Source organism: Lontra canadensis, unplaced genomic scaffold (genome assembly GCF_010015895.1).
Source record: "Lontra canadensis isolate GAN:19392208 unplaced genomic scaffold, GSC_riverotter_1.0 scaffold11, whole genome shotgun sequence".
Classification (NCBI taxonomy): domain Eukaryota; kingdom Metazoa; phylum Chordata; class Mammalia; order Carnivora; family Mustelidae; genus Lontra; species Lontra canadensis.
Genome location: NW_022631005.1, coordinates 2,894,143 through 2,907,689, shown reverse-complemented (window position 1 = coordinate 2,907,689; position 13,547 = coordinate 2,894,143). Strand labels below are relative to the sequence as shown.

Here is a 13,547-nt window from a genome sequence, read left to right as displayed (position 1 = left end):
ATCTTCTTGATCTACTGAACTCATGAATGGTTGATGTGAGTGGGTGTTTTTATGAAAATTTAAGAAGGAGTTGAATTTCACATCTATGTATAATGGATACAGCATAAAAATACATGGGAACTTGAAGGCCAAGTAAGAATGTGAACCTGCCAAGAATCTGCAGATACTTTGAAAAAGGCTTTGAATTTCCATAGTATTGCATGGTTTTAGGGGTTCGAGTCAATCTTACCTAAGTTTTGTCAACCTAAGTTGACAGTTGGAATACATTACATAAATTATGGATGACATGGAGTGGCAAGTCCCAGTTGAAGACTGATGTCGTTTTGCTTATTTAATGATCCTTATCCACTATCCTAAAATTGAGTGGCTTAAAACACTCAACATTTTGCTTATGATCGTATGGATCAAGAATTCCAAAAGGGCTTGGGGCGCCTGGGTGGCTCAGTGGGTTGAAGCCTCTGCCTTCGGCTCAGGTCATGATCCCAGGGTTCTGGGATCTAGCCCTGCATCGGGCTCTCTGCTTGGCGGGGAGTCTGCTTCCTCCTCTCTCTCTCTGCCTGCCTCTCTGCCTACTTGTGATCTCTGTTTGTCAAATAAATAAATAAAATCTTTAAAAAAAAAAAAGAATTCCAAAAGGGCTGGAATAGATGGTTCATCTCAGATCCACATGGTATCAGGTGTGTGATTGGGGCTGGAAGATGTATTTCAGGATGGCTTCTTCACTCACTTACATGTGTGGCTTCATAGTGCTCCTTGGCTTCTTTCTCCTTGCACTTGGCCTTTCATCCCTCAGGCTTATTCATGTGGCAGAGCATCTCACAGGGTAAACAAACATTATACAGAGTGGTTGAGGGCTATAAGAGAGAATGTTTCATAGGCTAGGCAATAGAAGCTTCCAGTCACTTAAAGCCAGGGCCCAGTACAACTAGCACAGCATCACTATTATATATTATGTTATTAGTGAATAGTCACAAACCCTACCTAGAGTCAAGAGGAGAGGACATAGACTCCACTTCTCATGAGAAAAATAGCAAAGGATGTGTGGCCTTCTTCATCTCTGTGGATAATAATTTGCATGTAGTTGCAGAGTACCTGTTGAGTTTCAGGATTTCTGCAATACAACATATGTTATCCCCTGGCAAGTGTACCTGTACCAATATTTATCAACTTACAGGCAAAGGGTAAAAGATAGTTTGAGTAACTACCAAATGAATGTCAGTGTTGTCATTATATCCTAGCTAATAGATAGTATTTATAATTATGAAAGTATTTTAGAGTCTTGCTTTTCAAGATTAGGTTGAAATTTGGAGAGTTGTTACCAATATTATCATTTTAATTTGGTAATGACATCGAATAATCAGGTTAAACATTTACTTTGGGTGAATAAATGATGAAGAGACAACCCATCCCAAGTTGAGGGCTCTCTCAAACCAATGGAGATGTTGACTCCACACCTTTGAATGAAACAAATGCAAAAATGGCACGTCTGTTCTGTCAAGAAGATTCATTAATAGAGAATCCAGCAAAGATGAGCAGTTCTCACACTGACTTAAAAGTCTAAACTTATAATATAGGGACATCATTGTCAAGGTAGATTTCAGAACACCAAGCTCTTTGAAAAACTTCTATTCACATCTCACTGAACACAATATGGTGGGTGTTTTTATATTCTTTCTGTTTCTATATAAAACAAGAGGCTTGTTACATCAAAACTAAGATGACTCTTTTAAGCGCCCACTAAGATGGACCCAGTAGGAACTTGATACTTTCTTGCAACCACAGTTTCTTATACTCTATACTAATTTGTCCTACTGGTCAAGTGGAGAGCTTTTAGACTCTTACATGAGAAAGTCACTGTTTCTTATATTCCAGAGGGCCAGCAGTGGCTACAGAGCTAATAGGCTTATTACCAGTACAAATGATACCTAATACAAAATGAAATTGAAAACCAAAATTACATCCACGTTTTAGGTATAAACCTTATCATTAAATTTAGACATCTGTGATTTTCTCAAAATTTATCTTTGCAGCTCTTTCATCAAGAGAGCCTTGGAGAAAAAAAAAAAATACATTGTATGTTAATTTTAAAAAGAGAGAGAGCGCCTTTGACTGGATGAGTTTGATCCAGAGGCTCATTTCTTATATTCTGATTGCACATATGTAGCACAAATGCCATCATTCTTCCTGCCCAACGCCTACTGAAGACATCAGTAATCAGTCACAGCACACAGTGCTGGGCTCCTCCGTAAGTCTCAACAACCATTTTCAGCACAGTGGTTTATTTGACTCCCAGCAGTCAAATAAAATTGAGGCCCCAAGTAAAATTTATTTGGCAGGAGGGGGAAGGGAAGTCTCAAATGTCTGTTACAATGGCTTGCATATAGTAGGCCCCACCTAAACATGTGTTGATAGGAACTACAGATGTGGTCCTTCTTTCTTGCATGTAGTAGTTAAAAAGCAGCAAATCTTAAAGTCCGGCTGACAATTGGTTATTTACTACCCCAGATTCAGCAGGTATCTTCATTCTACTTTAAATTCAAAAAGGTCAAATCTGTTTTGGAATTTTTAAAATATTTGTTTATAACAGGGGTGCCTGCGTGGCTCAGTTGGTTGACCTTCTGACTCTGGATTTCCGCTCAGGTCATTATCTCAGGGTCCTGGGATGGAGACCCAGGTAGGGCTCCCACTCAGCATGAAGTCTGCTTGTCTCTCTCTCCCTCTGCTCATCCTCTCTCTCTCAAATAAATAAATAAATCTTTAAAATATATATATATTTTAGGGGCATCTGGATGGTTCAGTTGGTTAAGCATCTGACTCTTGGTTTTCACTTGGTTCCTGATCTCCCCGTTGTGAGTTCAAGTCTCATGTTGGGCTCCACGCTGGACATGGAGCCTCCTTAAAAAAATAAATAAAATAAAATACAAACTAAATAATATATATATATTTTAATGGCAGATACATTCTGAAGGTCATGATAACATATCACATAGCAGATGCAGGTTTCTGAAGTCCCTTTGTGAACATTCCATTCCATTAAGAAGCAAGCAGTTTCTCAGTTTCTACTTAAGTAGTTGAAACCACTTAAGTTTCTACTTAACAGTAGAAACTGATGATCTCTGTTTCTACGCCTTCATTCCGTGGAAGTATCTGTGAAGCTTGTCATCCTTTTGTTAAGAAATCCTCGAGTCTGGTTCCTCACTGAGAAGGCACTTCTGTTAGGTCATTCCAAGTAAATGGAAGTTCTTTTCCTTATGGGTCGTCATCATCCTTGGCTGGAGGCCTATGGCTGCTAGCAAATCTTCTTTATTTCTATGGAGCTCATCAACATAAATTATTTGGGACTTTACTGTGGATTGGCTTTACTTAACTCAGATATGTTTAGTTTCTAAATGCCACCACGTGCCACTTTTGCCACCAGAGCCATAAACACTTCAGTAAATATTTATGCCTTGCCTTTCTGCCCGAGACAGCCAGTCTGGAGCCTCAGCGAGGGCTGTGTTCCTCCTCCCTGTTAAATAGTTCTTTATAGTTGGGCTCCTCTCAGCCAGTATCTGTGGTCCATTTCTCATCTTAGGAGCAAATGACTGCCTAGATCTACAATAAATTAACATTCAAAACAATTGATGTGACAGATTTGCTGTGAGCTACTCAAGAGCAGTTCCTGGGAATTCAAGGCGAGCACTGGCTCTGGTCTTGAACCGCGTTTGACAGAGGGCAAGACTTGGTAGTGTTTCGTAGTTCGGTTCATTGTTTTTCTTTTGAAATGTAGTTAATTGTGTTTTCCCACTGTAAAAGCTCCACACAAAAACATGAGTTCTTTACACCCTTGTTCATGGGTTTGATGATTGCTTTATCTTGCTTTTCCTGCATTTTTTGTTTCTTTGTTTTGATAAGAGCAAGTTCAATCCAAAAGCTAATTGTAGTTGGTAAGGTTTGCAAATAGTAACTTATTTTTGGAGCTATTAAGATTTCTCAAGTTAGAGTTCACCAACAAAACTGAGTCACTAGTTTTTACTTGAGAAATTTTCTAGTTTAATACAAACACACAAGATAAAACCATCTGGGACAGAAATTTTCTTGTGAAAGTTTAATATTTGTCAAGTGTTCTGTGGATCAGTTTTGTACATAAGCTTTATACAAATTTATTTAGCTGTCAAAAAAATTGACAAGTGAGTATGTTATGGCTAAACTCATAACCTAACAATGTTCGTCACAGGGAAAATATTTATATAATTAAGATTTGCGAAGGCTTCTTTCTTAAAACTACTACAGTGCATTACAATGCATTCATAGTAAACCATTTTTACTAGACCAAAGATACTACCACTCAAAAACTGATACCTAGATTCTTGACATGAAATATACAGTTGATGGAATTCTTATAAAGTTAATAGAGTCTGGACTCATGGAGGAAGTGCTCACTTACCCAAGAGGGTCTGACAGTAGTAGTTAAAAAAACATAATTCTTGGGGTATCTGTGTGGCCCAGTTAGTTAAGTGACCAACTCTTGATTTTCACTCAGGTTGTGATCTCAGGGTCGTGTGATCCAGCCCCACCTCCAGCTAGGAGCTTAGTGCAAGTCTGTTTGGATTCTCTTTCCCACCCCTTTGTCCCCAGGCCCCTGCATGTGCTCTCACTCTCTCTCTCTCTCTCTCTCTCAAATAAATAAATAATCTGAAATATATATATATATATAATTCTTCATTTGCAACAACATGGAGGGACCTCAACAGTACTGTGCTAAGTGAAAGAAGTCAGACAGAGAAAGACAAATACTATGTGATTTCACTTACATGTGGAATATTAAAAAAGGCAAAACAAAACAAATGAGCAGAAAACCAAAAACTTTCTTAAATATTGAGAACAAACCGGTACCAGTAGGAAGGGAGTAAGAGGGTGGACAAAATAGGTGAAGGGATTAAGAGGTACAAACTTCCAGTTATAAAATTAAAAAGTCACAGAAATGAAAAGTATAGCATAAGGAATATAGTCAATGATACTATAATAACATTGTATGGTAACTATACTTATTGTGGTGAGCATTGAGTAATGTGTGGAATTGTTGAATCAATATGTTGCACACCTGAAACCAATATAACATGTCAATTATACTTGAATAATCATTTAAAAAGAAAAAAAAAGAAAAACCTCCAGGCCATGTCTATTTATCTATCTATCTACCTATAAATAGATGTATTATTCTTTAAGTTTGATTCTATAGAAATCAACTATAGAAATTTGCCTGATCTTTGGTCTTTAGTCATTAGTTGTGCCATATGGTGTCATATATATATATATATATGATTCTCTTTTGAATATTTTGAATATTTGCTATGCTAAAGGTAATCAGGAATTACTTTTGTTTTATTTTCTTCAATGGCATCCATCCATAGATTTGTCACAAGATCTTAGATTCATGGGATTATTTGCTAAAAATATTCCAGACTCAAGGCATTTGATAGGTTTGCCAAATAAAATACTGGGGGAAAAAAGTCACTGGGAGATATTGTGGGGTGAGGGCGGGGGAAGAACATGAATATTCTGAGATGTGGCTTCGAGTGTTCCATATTTGTTTCTAGCCTTTTTAATTTGGAGAGAGTAGAAGTAGGGTTTCTAGGTAAAAACACAAGATGCCTAGTTAAATTTGAATTTCAGATCAATAACAGTATTTTTAGTAACAGTATGTCCCCAGTTTTGCAAATATTGATTATTGATCTGAAATTCAAATTTAACGGGGTAATCCTGTATTTTTATTTGCTAAATCTGGCAACCCTACCTACATGGCTCAGTTGCCATTAAGGCCACTCGTAATATAAGCAATGAAGCATTATGGGAAATGGAGAGCTTCTTTTACGATCATTTTATTTTTTACCCCTTGATTCACCAAATATCTACTGAGTACCAACTAAGTATCAGGCACACTCCTAGGGACAGGCTATCCATGGGGGACCCAAACCAGACCTGATCCTTCCAAGTGCTTACAGTATAGCGGGGAAAGCAGGTGATGAACAAGCTCACTAATTACGCCAACTGTGGTAAAGTGGTGTGAAGTGGACAAAAGTCTTTCTCTGCAATAATTGTCTGCTTCACTGATTCAAATAGTTTCAATTAAGTGGAGTTAATGGCTCCTTTTTTTTTTTTTTTAAATAATAAAGGTTGTGGGCAAATTTGATTTAAACAAGGTGAGTGGGTGGTGTGCCCTGAATACTACAAGCCTGGCTAAGCACCATCTGGTGGTAGAGATTTTGAATTTCAGCTTGAACTTTTGTGGAATTTTCTTTTTTAAAGTAAAGATAAATTTTGAAGATTAAATCTGCAAAGAGAGACTTGTAAGTTGTAAGAAATGTTAATAAAATGACATCCAAATTAAAGTTACCAGAATAAAAGTGAACTAAAAGAACAAAGTCCATTCAGTTATTTTTGCATTGAAAATATCTATAAGTACTTATGATCCAATGAAAATAATACTAGGATGACACAATACTCTACCAAATACTTATATGACAGAAATGTAATTAAATATTAATACAAGAGCTGTAAATTGATTATTTGTGTGCCAACCATTTGACACGGATTATCCCATATAACCTTCCTAAGAACTGAGTGAGGTACAGGACCACATCACAGAAGTTTCCCCGTTAGAAAATATCTTGGCTTTTAATAACCAAACCTCATAGAACATATTTCTTTCTCAATACATCATTTTTTTTTAAAGACTTTATTTATTTGACAGAGGGAGAGGAAGAACACAATCAGGGGGAGTTAGAGAGGGGGAAGCAGGCTCCCCACCAAGCAGGGAGCCCGATGTGGGCCTCGATCCCAGGACCCTGGGATCATGACCTGAGCCGAAGGCAGATGCTTAAGGACTGAGCCACCCAGGTGCCCCCTCAATACATTTTTGTACCTTTGTTTATATTGGGAAAAAATATACTTCCCGAAAACTCTGTAATTTTTTTAAACAAAATGAGGTGTGGGAAAAATTTTGATCTACATTGCAGATAGACTTGGTCTAACGTCCAAATCATGTGTAGTCAGACATGTTGGGAACCACACAGAATTTAACAATGAGGCTGTGCATCTCGGTTGTCCCTGCTGCTAAGAAAGATGACTCCTCCTGATTTGTCACCACAGGCTGCTATTATTTAGCTCTTGTTTTTGCTTCATACTATCTGACAATGTGTCGCCTCTCAAAGATGAGAAGTTGTTGAGAAAACTATGGGGAAAGAGGCAAGTGATCAAAGTGCTGACAATGGGAGAGAAAATTCTACTAAATAGAGAGCAATGTTTGATTAAGACATTTTGGTTATTATCAGAAGATAAATACTTGAAGCAATTTATAACCTAACATTTCTTTGTTTCATACATACAGATTCATTTTACTGTGTTTTCATTAAGTTTTAGGAAGCCCCGGTAGCTTTTATCATGTATTATAATTTTTTTCAATGAAAAATAATGGAAAACAGGCTCCCTGTGGGTATTTTCAGGTAGAACCTGATTTTCAAGAATAGATTACTGGTGTTAAGCAGGAGATACCCGGGATCAAGCCCCACATTGGGCTCCCTGCTCAGTGGGGAGTCTGCTTCTCCCTCTACCCCTCCCCCCTGCACATGATCCCTCTTTCTCTCTCAATAAATAAATAAAATCTTTTTAAAAAAGGAATGGGGGGCGCCTGGGTGGCTCAGTGGGTTAAAGCCTCTGCCTTCGGCTCAGGTCATGATCTCAGAGTCCTGGGATCGAGCCCCACATCGGGTTCTCTGCTCAGCAGGGAGCCTGCTTCCTCCTCTCTCTCTGCCTGCCTCTCTGCCTACTTGTAATCTCTGTCTGTCAAATAAATAAATAAAATCTTAAAAAAATTAAAAAAAAAAAAGGAATGGGATTGGTAGCATAAAACATACAATGTGTATAAAGTGTGTGTGTGTGTGTGTGTGTGTGTGTGTGTGTATGCCTTGTAACATACTAACACTGACTTAAGCAAATGTGTGTATATTTGTCTTACATAACAAAAAGTCTGAGGCAGGGCAGTCCAGGGCCAGACTCATTTCTCTCTCCCATTCTGCTTTACTATCCATTACAAAGCATCACTCACACTCATAGTGGTCACCTGACAGACACCAGATTTTGCTGCACCCCAAGCCTTGCAGCTGTTTTTCAGAGAAGAAAAAGGAAAGAGGCAGCCAGCCCCAGCCTTCCCACTTGTATTTCACATTCCCACTCCACATGACTGCCCTAGCTGCAGGGAGCCGTGAATTCAAGCCTCTGAATCATAAGTTAAAATGAGCTTATTACCACAGAGTTTGAGATCCTGCTGACCTGAGGCATCATCAGCTGTGGTTTGGCTGTGGCTATGCTCTTCATTTTGGGACCCTGGCTGAGGGAGAAGCCCCTCTGGGGGCCACATGCTTCCCACCATGGAAGGGAGCAGGAGATGGCAGAACCATGTGATGGCTCTTACAGACTGCTCAAAAACAGTATCTGACACTTTTCCCCACAAGGCATTGGCTAAATCTAATATATTAAGGCTGTCAGGAGGACAGAGAAATATAATCCTCTTACAAAAAACATCACAGATGCTTGGGCATATCAATATAATCTTTCCTGTGTAATAAAAGCAAGCTAGTGAGACTAGACTGGAAATGGAAGTTGAGTCAGCTGTCTGTAGTGTCTGCCACAGTTCACACACACACACACACACACACACATGCACACACCATCCACAACATTTTTATTTATTTATGTTTCAGAGTATTCCACAGAGCAAGTATTCATGTCCTTTGGGAACTGTGGTCTTGAGTCACATCATGTCCCTTTGACAAAATAACTACCTATAAAAACATCCTGACTTAAAATACTTAGCCTTTAATGCGGACTATGGTTCCATTCAGCATTATAGTAGATTTCTTTGCAATTGCACAAGTAACAATCTGTGTCACGGTTATTGGAAATTTTGTGTACATTAAAATCCACTGTTGAAGACTGTCTCTTCAGTAAATGGTGTTGGGAAAACTGGACAGCTACACACAAAAGAGTGAAACTGGACAATTGTTTTACACCATTTACAAAAATAAATTCAAATTGGATTAAAGATTTAAATGTAAGACCTGAAGCCATAAAACTCCTAGAAGAAAATATAGGCAGAGAAGCTTTTTGACATCAGTCTTAGCAATATTTTTTTGGACCAGTCTCCTCAGGTAAGGGCAAAAAAAGCTAAAATAAACAAATGGGACTACGTCAAGCTAGAAAGCTTCTGCACAGCAAAGGAAACCGTCGACAAAACAAAAAGGCCACCTACTGAATGGAAGAAGATCTTTGCGAATCAAACATCTGATACGTGGAATCTAAAAACAAAACAAAAGAACAAATGAAACAGGGGCGCCTGGGTGCCTCAACCTGTGAAGTGTCTGCCTTCCGCGCAGGTCATGACCCTGGAGTCCCGGGATAGAGCCCTGCATCTGGCTCCCTGCTCAGTGGGGAGTCTGCTTATCCCTCTGCCCTGTCCCCAACTCTTTTTTTTTTTTTTTTAAGATTTTATTCATTTACTTGACAGAGAGAGATCACAAGTGGGCAGAGAGACAGGCAGAGAGAGAGAGGAGGAAGCAGGCTCCCTGCTGAGCAGAGAGCCCGATGCGGGGCTCCATCCCAGGACCCTGGGATCATGACCTGAGCTGAAGGCAGAGGCTTTAACCCACTGAGCCACCCAGGCGCCCCCTGTCCCCAACTCTTTCTCTCTCTTTCTCTCTCTCAAATAAATAAAATGTTAAAAAAAAAAAAAAAAAAAGAAGAAGAAGAAGAAGAACAAATGAAACAAAACAGAAACAGACTCATAGAAACAAGAAACAAACTTCTGGTCACCCAAAAGGGGAAGAGTTGGGTGGGGGGAGGTGCAGATGAAATAGGTAAAGAGGATGAAGAGATCCAAACTTCCAGTTAGAAAATTAAATCCTGGGATATAATGTACAGCATAAGAAATACAGTCAATAACATTATAATAACTTCATAATGACACATGGTAACTAGATTTATCATGGGCATCATTTTGTAATGTGTGAGAGTATCAGATCACGATGATGTATACCTGAAACTAATGGGATATGGTATGTCAATTACACTTCAATTAAAAAATCCACTATTGTCAAGGTGATATAATGAACTGTGTTTATTTATAAGCCAGGAGAATTTCAGAGAATAGTCAAGTCTAGTTATTAAACGGTTTGTTTTCCCTTTTCTTCTGAATTAGGTGCTGTCATACCACGCAACATGTTCAAAAGCCGAAGTTGACAAGTTTAAGGTAAGGAAGCAAAGTGTGCCCTGCTAGTACGTAATGTTAAGCTCCACACAGCATTCTGACCAGTTGTCACTTGCCTCTGTAGAATCATTCCTGCCCACTAGGTATTAGGGAAAAGAACTGGGCAAAGGTGTGTTTGAATATTTCAGTCTTAGAGGGGAAAAGGGACTTACATATATAACTGAGTAACCCCTTCATGATCATTTAAATGTTTCAGTATTTATTTCTTTCCATTTGTTAAGTAAGTGTGATATTAGAAAAAAATCTGTGTAGTATTATGAGAATCGGGATACCTGGCTTTAACATTCATTTTTCCTCCAACTTTCTGTTCACTTAAAATCTGTATACTTTCATCTGTAAGAATAAGTGAAGAGATTAGGATAATACAAGCTAACATTTGCCAGCTGCTTACTATGGACCACAATACAAAACATTTTACCTATATAATTCCTTGGAGTTTCATAATCCTGTGAAGTACATAGTCATAAGATGAATCAATTGAAGCATGGAGATAGTAAGTAGACAGGCCAAGGTCAAATGATTGTAAGGGGTAGAGCCAGGCAATCTGGCCCTGGAACTGGAATTCCTAACCACTGTGTTCACTGCTGTTCCCGTGGAAGCTTCTTCCAACTCCAACATACAGTAAGTCTGTGAATGAGTCTTACATATTCTTTACCTTTGCTTTTTTAAGATTGTATTTGTAAGTAATCTCTACCACCAACAGGGGGCTCAAACTCACAACCCTGAGATCGAGTCACATGTTCCAGCTGAGTCAGCCAGGCACCCTAGATATTCTTTTTTACCTCGGTCACCACCATTCTCGTAAAGGCAGCACCAGAATTCTTGTTCCTTGCCCTGCGTTTCTAACCAGTCATGGTCAAAATGTGAGAGTGTGGGAGACCTGAGTTTCCTCCCTTTTGAAAACTTTGGTCTCTGCCTTTTTAAGTGTTTATGGAGGTTCAGAATGATCAGCTTAGCAAACACAACAGTAAGAAAGATAGTGTTTTGTATTGTGATATCTGTATGTAATAACCCTTGGTGATGGCTACTCTTCTAAGAGTTTCATTTACATACAGATGCATTCATCTTCCCAGGAACAATGGTCCAGAGACCTTTGGACCTGATCCCTGCATCAGATCTTTGGGGCACAGTTGGGGCACACGAATAAAGAAAGGGGATAAGGGAAGACTCCAAACTCAGAGTGGGGATGAGGGGACTGCTCAGAAGGGCGGGGAGCAGCACACAGAGCGTGGGTGCAAGCCCAGCTGCACGGGCTCCAGCCAGGGATATGGTGTCCTTGGCTCAGTGAGAGGCTTAGGAAAAGAGCTGCAGGAAAAGAGTGACCCAGACCAGGATGGACATGTTGCCAGCAAGAGGTGACAGCTGACAGCAGAAGGAGGAGATAGAACACCCCAAACTGTGGCAGTCAGGGCCTGTTGTTAGGGAGATAAACATCTTGTGTATCAACTAGAATGTGAATGTCATCCAGGTATCCCTTCTTGTATGTTGTGTTCACTGCTCTATCCCTACGGTTCTGGGAACATGGTGGTACTTAGTAAATATGTGTTGGATGGAGGAAGGAAGGAAGGAAGGAAGGAAGGAATCCATAAAGCATCAGTGTTCTGTAATTCAAAACAATTATTCATTAAGAATATGTTAAAACCATGGTTACCTATGATTATTTTTTGTATCTTCTATATATTTTATAAATATGTCCATGAAAAGTAGGTACAGCTTTTATACTTTAATAAAGTTTAGTTACCTAGAAATCCGATTTAGGGAAATAACTTGCCACCAATATTTTACTGTTCTTACTGTTTTGTATGTTTACTGTTATTTTATCATCATTGCTAAAATAAGGAAAGGACCAGCAGGGAGAAAGACAGCAAGGCTTACAGTGGGACAGATACGACTGCGGGAGCTATCTGATGGGACATGTACAGAGGCACAGCAGGTCTAAATCAATAGCTGTGTACCCTCTAAACATACCACCCTTTGTTCGGCTTTAATTCTTAATTCCATAGAGTAAGGAAAACACTGCTGTCTTGGAGTTTGCCATGCTTTTCTATTGTTAGCTGGCAAACATACTAAAAATATGAAGTATTTAAATTTGAGATCAAAGGGTTATTTCATCTTAAAACTATCAAGAATGTTAACTTAACTGATTTATTCCATATTTTATCCTGAAAGATGTTGGTAAGTATCTTATTACAATGTAATTGAGATATAGTAGATAATTTCAACCTAATGGCTTTCTTTTTCCTGATATACAAAGTAAACAAAAAATTACCATAATTGGTGGCTGATGTCTTATAACTGCAGCAATAACATTAAAATGTAGTCAGCTTAAAATAATCCTGCACATAGACACTGAAAGTATTTACTGAAATTTCACACTGGAGTGTGTGTAGTGGCAGTTTCCTAACATTGTAGCTAAATAGCAGTAAATAAATGCTTTGTTTTGACCCAAATGTACAGATAAACCAAGCTTGCATTCGAATATATTATAACCTCTGCTACTTACAACAATTTTTTAACAGAGATAGTAAAGAAAACAGAGAGAGATTTGAAATCTGGAATCAGAGTTATCCATAAAATTTCATCATTTCAGGATGGCTGAGTCAATGTATTAGGTTATGTGCAGCTGGGCCAAGGTATTGATCAGTGATTCAGAGATGAAGTCAGGGTTTGGAAGGAAATACAATCCTCTGGTGCTGACAAGGACCTGGAGGTCAAATACACACTTACATAGGCCAGACTCCGGTAGCAGCCCAAACCGTGCCACAGCTGGGATTCAGATATGTTGAGAACACCACTGAGAAGGGGTTGTTTACACAAGAGACTGGGAAGCCTCCTAGTTAAGAACTCTTGTTAGTGGAATCGAGGCCACAGGCCTCAGTGTCTAAATGATTTCAAGTTCAGCATGCGGTTTGTCTCTTGGATTTGTCCCTTACCCCAGCCTCCTATAGATACATCTTCTCAGCTAAAAATGTGAATGGACACTAAAGGGATACCATCCAGGTATTTAGTATGGACCTCAGTACAGTTTCAGGGCAATGAATGACCCCGAGAGCATGAGGGTTCCAGAGTGCGGACAGAACACAACAGAAAGTGGCAGCCCAAGAGAAAGGAAGCCTCATATAGACCAGAGGGAAGGCACCTTCTATCAAAATGACCAGCAGAAGCTGAAGGAGTCAAGGCAGGCTAAGTGGTCACATTTTAAGGATAAGTAAGGTATACACATACCCTGAGAACTCTCAGAAAT

The 13,547-nt window shown here is 39.0% G+C and overlaps 1 protein-coding gene across 1 annotated transcript in view; it reads left to right on the top strand.

Annotated features, from left to right (window-relative positions):
• The window catches only part of PDE11A (phosphodiesterase 11A), a 381,258-nt gene that overhangs the window by 238,713 nt on the left and 128,998 nt on the right, over positions 1-13,547 (top strand). Inside the window, exon 10 of the mRNA XM_032855980.1 lies at positions 10,235-10,285. Coding sequence (XP_032711871.1) covers positions 10,235-10,285 — 51 coding nt within the window. The remainder of the gene's footprint in view (positions 1-10,234; positions 10,286-13,547) is intronic.